The sequence below is a fragment of the Rhinolophus hipposideros genome, assembly GCF_964194185.1.
Source record: "Rhinolophus hipposideros genome assembly, chromosome: 18".
Taxonomy (NCBI): Eukaryota; Metazoa; Chordata; class Mammalia; order Chiroptera; family Rhinolophidae; genus Rhinolophus; species Rhinolophus hipposideros.
The window spans coordinates 2,077,386-2,088,128 of NC_138064.1; the positions used below are offsets into that span (position 1 = coordinate 2,077,386).

The window sequence follows — 10,743 nt, forward strand, 5'->3', positions numbered from 1 at the left end:
TTTGATTTTTCATTATAAAATGATACATTATATACATTTTATAATGGAAATTATAATAAAATTGCATAATGTGATGAACTGTTTTCTAAAAGAAATGATGAATTATTTAAAATTAATCTTTCTATTTAGATTTTCTGAGTTTTTATTTGTATTTATGTTCCTTGCTAGCCACATTTTCATGCTTCTTTGCTTTTAATCAAAAACGTTTAACTTTTAGTACATAGGAAAATACATATCTTACAATTGTTGTACCCGGTATCCTGCTTTGTATTTCATGTGTCTTTTTTCAGTTACTGAGTTATTTTCATGGGTCTTTTTCAGTTACTGAGTTATTTTTTTACTTTGCTTTTGACTGCTTTTTTTTTTTTTTTTTTTGGTTTTGCCTTTTTAATACTTTTGTTAAAGCATTTTATTTAGGTTTCTGTGGTGGTGCAGCCCCGATGATATCAGGGGCATTCTGAAAGTGACTGTTCCAGTGTTTGGCCGCAGCGGCCCTCCCCAGGCACCTCTGGGGTGTCCCCCCTGCATGCTAAGCCCACAAAGCCAGACCTGTCTTCGTGTCTTTAGTATCTTCTTACTACACTTCTAATTGCTTTTATGAAGGGTGTGAAATGTGTGATTTTTATAGTTAATTCTCCAAAGATTTTCATTTTGTGTGCCGTAGGTTGTATTTTTCCATAAAGTGATATTAGAATTATCGAGTAGCCATTCCTGTTCACGGCACGTTCTGCATGCCTTTCTCACTTGGATGGGCTCATGGGCACACATATCTTTCCAGGTCTGCGGCTGTACCCAGCGTCACACGTTGGCTGCTCCAGGATGGACGTGGGCAAAGTGCTAGATGGTAACTTCATTTCCGGGCTTCTTTCCTTTTTATTCGTGTTTATTTTTCTTTCTCAGAGCCAGTTGTTAACCACTTATGGGGCGTGCGAGATTCGCTTCCCTCTTTCGCGCCCCGTGGGTGACATCCTGGGTGAGGTGACACAGAGGCAGTCCTGGGATGACCTTTCCTCATCTGTACTCTGCGACTTGGTGACCTCTTTGTTAGCTCTGTAGCTGTGGTGGCGCCACTCGCTCAATCTCCTTGGTTGTCGCTCATGTGCCGGGTTAGGTGTGAGCGGGGCGTGAACTTCAGGCTGACATGTTGCAGTCTGTTAGGAATACAGATGATTTTCCCTTCCTAATTCACGACGTTGTCATTCATCCCCCACTCACCGGTCGGGTTTCGTGAAGCCCACTTAGCCTTTGCACGAGCTCAGTGAAGGGGGCCCTTCAGAAGAAGGGGTGCTTCGGGAGCTGGAACCTGGGACCCTGTGGGGACACTCAGAGCCAGTGGCGGGCGTCCCCCCACATCCCTGCTCAGAAGCGCATCCCAGGGCCCAGCGGCGGGCCGGGGGACTCCCTCCGGCAGGTGGGAGGGCCCCTTGGAGCATGCGCACATCTGCAGGTTGCGGTGGAGATGGAATTGCCGGTGAGACCAGACATGGATGGCGAGTTTATCCTTTGTCCCTGCGTGATGCGTCACAGCGCTTTGTCCCCTCATGTCTGACTCACTCCACGGTCACTTCATCGTCGTTGCTGATGATGTGTTTGTAACTTTTTAGAAAATTAGTGGAATTTGGCAAAGGGCCATTTGTAGGAGTTGCCCCCTTTTCAGGAGTGTTTCAGGAGGCTACTTGTTAAACTTGATGACATGCCAGTGTTGGATAAAGCTGGGTCTGACCGAAATAGTAAGACGACACCATTTAGACAGACTCCTGACAATGCCGGTGTTGTCCCATGTGCTTGAAATGTCTGTGCCTCGTGTGTGGGAACGGGCAGAGGAGGATGGCAAAACCTGGAAATTCAGGCAGAAAATGGCCACAGAAAGGGGGAGGTTCTGGAGCTGCGACCCAGAGCCGTGACATGTGAGGACACAGGAGGTGGCCGCAGTGCTGTGGCCTGGACGACCCTTCTTGCTGCCCTGGGTAGGCCCTTTGCTCCACAAGCTTCTCAAGGCTTCTGCACTAGGCTTCCGACAGTGACCGCTAAAACTTTATTGGAAGAAAAAGTCTGTGTTGGAAATACATGACAAACTTGATTCCCAAGTTTCTAAAATAGTGTGTTTGCATCCCGAAGCCTTATTGGTCCCTAGCAACAGGAACGAGCGCCCATGTGTTGTCAGTCACACTTGCAACGTGGAAGTGGGAGGCCATCTGGCCTGGCGGATTGCATCCAAAGAGTTTGAGCGACAAATACACATTTCTCAAAAGTCTGATATCTAACCTCAATTCTACTCTGTACATAGTTCTGTTTCAATTTTCCTATCTGTATGTGGAGGGAGTCAGAACAAAAGGTCTGCCCAAGGTGAAATGCTTTGTAGTGTGAACATTCTCAGCCTTGCAGCCGCTCGTGTGGGAACAAAGGATGAACATGAGTTCTCGGCGGGAAGAACCACATGGATATAAGGAGATTGTAGGTCAGGTGGAACTTACGAATATAATTGACACTTCTGTAATCGAGGCCAGTACAAAGGTGGAGCTGTGGCTGAGGCACCGTCACAAGGGGAGCAGTGCCCTTTCCTGAGGAAAGGTGGGGGGCAGGTGACGGGGGAGCGGGGATCCCAGACACCTGCGGGGAGTGGGCCTGCACTGCCCCTCGCCCGTCGCGGGGCTCTGCACACTGTTTACTCCCGCGGTATCGCTTCCTTTTTCAAATGCTGTAGGATATAAACGTCCACGAGATAATAACGTTTGTGAATAAAGGCCTCTATGGTCAATGAGTTTGGAAGATGCTGAAACACCAGTCCTGTCCCCGAGCTTCTCAGTCTTAGCGGCTTGGAGGTTTAATGAACCCACCCCGTTGGCCGGCGGGGACCTTTTCTGTAAATCTGGAAAACGTTTACCATATTTCAGAACGCTGGGAAATCCTTCTCTCCTGCCTCCTTCCTCGGAGTGGTGCTCATTATTTGCTAAAACGCTTCTGGAGAACTTAGAGCGTGTAGACTTTCAGCACTTAACCATGAAGATGTATTTTGTTGTTTAACTTTGGGCGGAGACTGGGTGGTATGTGGTGAATGTCACCGACTAGAAAGGGTTGGAATGCGACACGGGGGGGGGGGGGGCGGGGGGTGACCTCCCAGCCCCAGGAACCACAACCAGGGCAGGGCCCCCGGAGCCCAGAGGAGGCGCGGCCCATGCGGCCCATCCGTTGCCCAGCCACGCGGGCGCGGGGTGTTCGCGTGGCAGCATCGTTTCCTCTCCAAGACACGATGAGAGGAAACAGTTTCGAGGAGAGGAAACAGAACTCTGTTTTGTACATATTTGAGTGTCATTTTCGTTTTTCATTATTTTAATTGTCTTTTCAACTTTTTGCTTAAGAAAATGACTTAGTACTAGATCCTCAACAGAAAAACACGCATGTGCTCAACACCACACACCCGAACACAGTTTCAGGTGTTTAGTTTTACTTGGCAGTGACCTTAAGTGCAGCTGAGAAAACCAGTGTCGGCTGCCTGCTGGAGGCCGGCGCCGTGGATTTCAGGGCCAGGTGTGTGAGGGAGGAAGGGCAGCCTCAGGGTGAATAACCTGGGGCTTCGTGCTCAGGAGTCAGGCCAGCGGGGGAACGGGGCCTACAGCAGGGGGAGAAACAGCTGCTGCTTCAGGACAGGCACCTGGGCACACCTGGGAGTGACGCTCACCTGCTTGGAGGTTCCAAAGGGAAGCGTGCGGATGATCGGTGCCCGCCCTGAGTTTCTGTGCCTCAGACAGGCTGGCCCGAGGCTGCCTGGGTTTCTCTCCATCGCCCTGTGGTCCTGTGTGCCCCACTGTCCCTGTGTTCAGTCTCCCGTGGAAGACGAGGACATGTGCCCCAGGCACCTGAGTGGGCCCCTGTTCCTCAGCAGCACGGCTTTGTGGGGCTCACATCCCTGGAGTCTCACACACCCTGGCCACCTACTCATCAGCACAGCTGTATCAGGCTAGCATTCCGCTTGTGTCAATTCCCGATTTAATTGTACACCCGGAACTCGCCGGTCCGTATCCTGAGCTCCATGCAGACAAGACCCTGGGATGAAATTGCAATGGAGACACGTCCCCCACCCCAGGGCCCCCCAGGCAAGGGAGAGGCTCACTGGGCACCGAGGGCTGTCACAGTGACGGCAGTTCTGGGAGACAGGAGCGCGGAGGTAGGCAAATGACAGCCGTCCCCACAGGTTCAGACTCCAGGTGGGACGCGCTCGGCACCGGCTAAGTGAACACACCTGTCGTGGGCTCATGTGTGTTGCTGACCAGGGCAGAATGGGGGCTGGACACAGACCCTGCATTCCAGGACCTAGATGGCGGAGCGTCAGCCAGGGTAGGAAGCACTGCCTCCAGCTGACACCCGTCCTCCACCCTGGCTTCGCTGCACTGGGTCTGACACTGAGCGACGGCAGCAGCGAGGGGGAGCAGGTGGTATAAGCATCACCGAGGGCGTCCACACACCTGGATGGCACAGCCTCCCGCACCCTGGGCTGGGGGGGGCAGTCTGTTTCCTGGGCGACAGCCCGTGCAGCATGTCACTGTACTGAACTCTGCAGGCAGTTGTCACCCAGTGGGACGTGCGTGTGTGTGGAAATGTATCTAAGCATAGAAAAGGGACAGTGAAAATACGGTATAAAAGATAAAAAACGGCACACCTGTACAGGGCACGTAGCATGAGAGGAGGCCGCAGGACTGGTGAGTCAGGGAGTGAGTGTGAGTGAGTGTGAGTGAGTGTGAGTGGACGTGCCGGCCTGGGGCACGACTGTGCATGACTGGAGCCGTCTTATAGCACTGTGCACTTAGGTTACACTAAGTTTATAAAAGAACACGAGATGAAGTCAAGCAGCAGAGGAAATGGTGCCATCACGCAATGCGGCCAACACGAGATGTGTGAGGCGGCTGCCGGCGTAACACGGCTGCTGTTTTGTAGCAAACTTTTATTTGTAAGTAGACAGAGTGCACTCTAAAGTAACGGTACAAAGCATAGTATAAAAACACACACCAGTGACACGAAGTTTATTGTCATTATCAAGTGTCATATATGGTACATGCTCTATATCCTGTCCTCTTATAGGACAAGTAGGCAGTGGGTTTGTTTACACCGGCGTCACCACAAACGTGAATAATGTGTTGTGTTACCCTTGCTAGGGCGTCACTATGTGATAGGAATTTTTCAGCTCCATTTGGATCTTACGGGACCACTGTCATATGTGCGGTCTGTGGGTGACCCAAATGTGGTTATGTGGTGCGTTACTGTTACAATTCACCAAAGCGGTGCAGGAGAGTGACTTTTCCACCAACAAAGCCCGTCAGGCCACACAAAAGCATGCTGGGCCCAGGCTGGGCCTGGGTCTGGGGGTCAGCAGTCGGTGTGGACAGCTGCCCTCTGGAAACACAGGACTAGTGGTCAGGAGAGAAAGTACAGTGAGACTGTGACTCGGGGCTATTCCCAGAGAAAGCATCGGTCACGCTTTGAGATGTCCGAGGGAGAATGGCAGAGGTCCAGGGAAGAGCCCTGGGCCCTGTAGAGTGGGGGACGACGAGAAAGTTACAGGAGGGGCCGGGGCCATACGCCCTGGCTGTTTCCTGGGTGTGACACTTGGCTGACACGCAGGGAGCACCGCTTACACTCATTCCCACTAGTTACACAAAGGCCAGCTTTTATCCTGGGGCTCTGATGGGTTAATTTAGCTTTTTACAATTTCACAGGTGAACGTTTTTCATCTCTTTTATGATTTCACACATTATAATGAAATGTGTTTTGGTAGTGAGCATGTTATCAGACTTTAGAAGCGAGGGAAGGGAGAAGGAGACTTCGAGCCCGCTGCTCAGGCTCAGAGCTGGGCCCTTAGGCTGCAGATGCTGCTGACGTTTTCGTGTTAGAGGGAGGTTAGAAGGCAGTTCTGGCTGAATCAGGTGTGTCAGCCACAACATAAAAACCGTTTGTTTCAACTCGTACTGAAATCTTTCCGACACTCACGTCTTCGTGTCCTTGACCTTCTGTAAAATGCGGGTGTGGCAATTAGCAGAATCACAGGGGTCCTCGGTTTTCGGAGAGGACTGTCCCGGGTGTGACGCTGGAACGGGCTGAGACGGGCCTTCTCTAAGAGTGGTCCCCGGCCAGCAGCATCAGCTTCTCCTGGGAACTTGTTACCGCAGCCAGTTCTCTGGCCTCATCTCAAAGCTGGGAGTCAGAAGCTCTGGGGGCGGCACCAGCAGCCCTGTCTCAGGAGCCGTCCAGGTGACCTGTGAGAAGCTGCTCCAACAGGTGTGTGTGGAAGTCGCACGGGCGTGGGATTACTTCAAGCAGCTTGCCTGCTTAAGGTCTCTCTCCTAAAAGTGCCATGAAGGATGAGACTGGTTCTTTGAAAGTCACGATTCATTATGGTTTTCTTTTTCTATGCTTATTTAGAATTCATTAAATCAAGGGATCGCAGATTTGGCCTGTGTCTAAGAGAGAATCTGAGTGGGAGAATCTGTTAGCGAAAAGCACAGCGCTGTCACTCATCAAAATATTAAAAAACTGGTTATATATCAGATAAAAATGTGGGAGCACTGCATATTACTGAAATTATAACTTTTCCACTGTCCTTCATAAAAGAGAATGAATAAAACATACATTGTACAGCTAACTGCCTAATTAAATACAATATATATTTATGCACAGACGTAATATAAAACCTGCTTCTGCATTTCAGGTCCAAACTGCTTTGCAGAAACTGCTGTCATCCCAGCTGGAAGGGAAGTGAAGACGGACGAGTGCACCATATGCCACTGTACCTACGAGGAGGGCACGTGGAGGATTGAACGGCAGGCCATGTGCACAAGACACGAGTGCCGGCAAATGTAGGCGCTGGGCCCTACGGACACTCTGACTTTTTCTAGAATCTTTTACTGATGTGAATGTCCCAGGTGACCCTGGGAAATACCCTGCAAAAGGAGAAGACTTTGATGAGGAATAATGGAACTCTATGGGCACTTTGGCTTTTCTTGGTAACAGTTACTGCAAGAGAAGGGAATGGGTATATTTCCAATCATCAACAAGAACTTTGAACGCAAAATCCCTCTCTAAATAAATGTGCTATTTTCACAGTAAGTACACTAAAGTGCACTATTATATATTAAATGTATTTCTATAATCTGCACATTAGAGAGCTTCTATAAATGTTTTCTATAGATACAGATTAAACATGCTGTGTTGTCACCTTCCTCCCTATGGCCCTGCATTTTTTTCAGTGCTGATCCCATCACACGAGCTACTTATGGCTGCTTCTGCTTACATCTAGGAGCCTATACCCATTCATGGACAGTGGGATAATGCGACCGGTTTCTCTGGAAATCCTGCCCCAATTCTGTTTCATTACAGAGGTACGCTTGGTGTCTGTCCTCAGCAGATCCAGTCCAATTCACACAAATATAATGTATCCTTCACACAATTTACTGCTTTTATCCCCTTGGGTCTCTGTCACTTGGGAAATGCAGGTCTAAGATAACTGCCACGCACTGTTTTCTGTCCCTCCAAAGCTCCCGTGTTGGATGGATGCATACGTGTTTCATTTCTACTTACATTACTTTCTCTTCTGAGCATGACTTTAAATCATCCCCTAAACTGAGGAACAGGGTGGGCTGCACAATTTGTGTCACTTGAAGTAGGCAGGAAAGTGGGGCAGTCCCTCAACACTCTGGAGGAGGCTTAAGGAAAGCCAAACTCCTGACCACGTTGATACCCGCAAGCTGAATGTGGCACAGACAGCCCAGCTCTCCTGTCAGTGGACCCAGGCTGTCATGGGACAGCCAGCTGTCCAGCATGGCAGACACAGCCACACCCTGTGAGAGACAGCCGGTCTCAGCCCTCCCTCAAGCCCAGTGCGAGAAGGTGGTTCTTCCATGCAGGTTGTTAACAAGCAAGCAGGAGGCCACCTGCCCCCACAATGGTCCTGTAGTTACAGATAATTCCAAACCGACTCCATTTCTCTCCATTTGGACAGGGAATAAAAGACGCCATCATGACTCCTGCCAGTGTGACAATGCATAGTAGAGGGTATCTCTGCCTTATCAGTCACACCAACATGGGGCACACTGACAGAAGAGGCTGTCGAGTCTTAACAGGTATAGGGTGAGAAAGGATGATGGTCAGTATGGGAAGCCTTGAAGTAAAAATATGTTGACTCATTGCCCACTTTTAAATTAGCACCTGTTAAGGCCACAGCATTGTCACGACACAAAAGGGAATAAAGCATGGCTTCTTGCTTTCATGGACTTCTGGCTTCTGACATAACATACATAAGAAACAACAGTGTGCTGTGCTGGGAGCTTGACTAGAGCTGAGCAAAGGGAGATTAGAAAGGCTTCCTAGGAAGAGCAGAGGGTACAGGAAAAAAGCATTCCCTCTGTCAGGAAGCTTCCATCAACAATGGCTGAGTAACTGTGAAGAAATACTGACGCACTGTCATCCTGACAAGGGGACCCGCTGTGGACACCGATAAATAGAAAACCACCACTGAGTCCTCCAGAAACGGGCTTGCTGCACCTTCATCTTGTTTCTCAAGGACGTCTTGGGCCAGAGGAGCCCCAGGCACATGATGTTCACGCAAATACTCAGGAGAAGTATCAGCTGGTGGCTCAGGCGTGACCAGTCTCCCGAACGTTAACCAGACACCAGCCATCTCACCATTACCAAGGTGGATACTTTAGACCAGGTCGTATCGTTAAGATTTTGCCCCCAAATGGCCCTGGCCTCCGTGGGAGATGGGTCATGGTATCTGTAACGACGTGGCAGCTCTTCTCTCCCCGCAGCCCCACTGCCTCCCTTGGTGATGTAATGCCACCAGGGCGGGCGGTGAGCTCAGATGTGATGGCATTGGCGCCTGAACACCCGGAGAATTTCAGGACACTGGCGTTTTGTTGCATAAAGAGCGAGAACACTATATCGTCTTGGGAAATGGATGGTTCCTGGTCCGGAGTAGCATGACCCACCCGTGTCCCAGGTGGGTGACACCGCTGACGGCTGGAGCTCGGTGGCTGTGATTGTGCTGAAGTAACTCTCCTCCCTCCCGTCTGCTGTCAACCCTCGTCCCTCTTCCCACAGAGCAGGACGTGAGCGGACACTCGACAGACCCTGCGCATCCAGAAATACAAGGAGGCCGTGTGCACTTTTGTCCATGAGAGACCAGCTGTTCTTAGGTTACTGTTTCTCGCCCTTAATTTAGACTTTCTCATCTGTAAAGCTATATCAGGATGACATTTTATTCTCTTCTTTTCCCATAGAACGCTTTGCTGAGATTATTAACAATGAAACTGTTCTATTCAACAAGTGTGATACCCTCAATAACTTCACTATAAAGAGAGGAAAGTGTGAACCAAATTACCTGATTCTAAAATATTATAGTTTGGGCATTGTACTAAAAAGGGAGCCTCATTTTTCAAGTTCAGAAGTTCTCGAGGGCCATAAATCTCCAAATTCAAATAGGTCTGTTTCATAATTACCTGATAATTGTTGTGAAATGATTATCCAACTCATTCTTACAAATGTATTGCATTAATTTATTTCAAATTATTCAACCTATGTTTATATCCAAAAATCTGAAGCGACTTATATTAAGCAATAGAGTGATTCTGAAATTAATCTGACATTTCAGATTTTCAAGTTAGATTCATTCTTTCAGGCAAGGCTGTATCTGTGGTGTTAAACTCATTAACTTGCCTCAGTACCACCATTTATAATTTCAAGCAAAGTTTGCTACCTCCTGATAGGCAGTCGTTACTGATTCAATGATGAATTCATATCCCTATGGAATTGATGATTTAAAAAAAGTATTAAGTGCCTTCCTGGGTCAGTTATAGTCTGTAGTACACTCTGCACACATTTTTTTCATTTAATCCTCACAAACGTCAGTTAAATTTAATATAAAGTAATTATAAAGTAGAATGTCCACGTTACATAATGTTAAATCTGTAATTTTTGAAAACAACGCCAAAGACTGTCCCCAACCGACAACCCCAGCCATGGTGGGGGTGGGGGAAGGCCTGGGGAGGTCCCTCCAGAAACCAGCTGGCACACCAGAGGGCAGGTGACGCCAACTGCTCCTACCTCCCTCACTGTTTTCTCTAGAAGAAAGCATTGCCATTTAAAAATAGGCATCATTGCAATAAAGTGGTTTCATACATATAAAAGCTTTACTTCCTATCTACCTTCTTGTAGGCTGTTGATTAATTCTGGCAAATCAATACCACAAAAATATAGATCCTACAAATAGCAACACTGAGTGAGAAACAAAACATGCCCTCCATTTGAGCCCCAAATGAAATGTCTTTACAAGAAACTTTTTTGGTATAATAAACAGCATGCCCACATTTAAGAGGACAAGTACTGTTATATAATAACGGGGGGCAATGTAAAAGGACGGAGTGATTTGGATTTGGAACTAAATGGAATGGGTGAAATTTAGAACAATACGGGTGTCATGCAGGGTCTTATGCAGGGTCTCAGCTCCCGCTCCCCACATAAGAACGCAGGACATGGTGAGGCCAAAAAGGAACACCCACGGAGCCATGGATAAGGGGTTCATACCACTATATTCTCGCTGGTGGCTGGGTTGGAGACACAGGAAGCAGGAGCCACACGATCCGCAACCTGCCGTCCACTTCTCTGCCAACCGACCCCACTTACTACCTGCAATCCACACCTGCTAGCGTAGCCACGGCAGTTATATCAGTGGCTAAGGGCTACCTGGTTACAGCT

At 48.7% G+C, this 10,743-nt stretch overlaps 1 protein-coding gene across 4 annotated transcripts in view; it reads left to right on the plus strand.

Moving 5' to 3' along the window:
* Window positions 1–7,212, plus strand: part of VWC2 (von Willebrand factor C domain containing 2) — a 63,219-nt gene extending 56,007 nt beyond the window's left edge. For all 4 annotated transcript variants that reach the window (XM_081079384.1, XM_081079382.1, XM_081079383.1 and 1 more), the window contains one exon: window positions 6,701–7,212. In XM_081079384.1, the coding sequence (XP_080935510.1) occupies window positions 6,701–6,852 (152 nt within the window). In that variant the 3' untranslated portion in view covers window positions 6,853–7,212. The remainder of the gene's footprint in view (window positions 1–6,700) is intronic.
* Window positions 7,213–10,743: the final 3,531 nt, after the last annotated feature.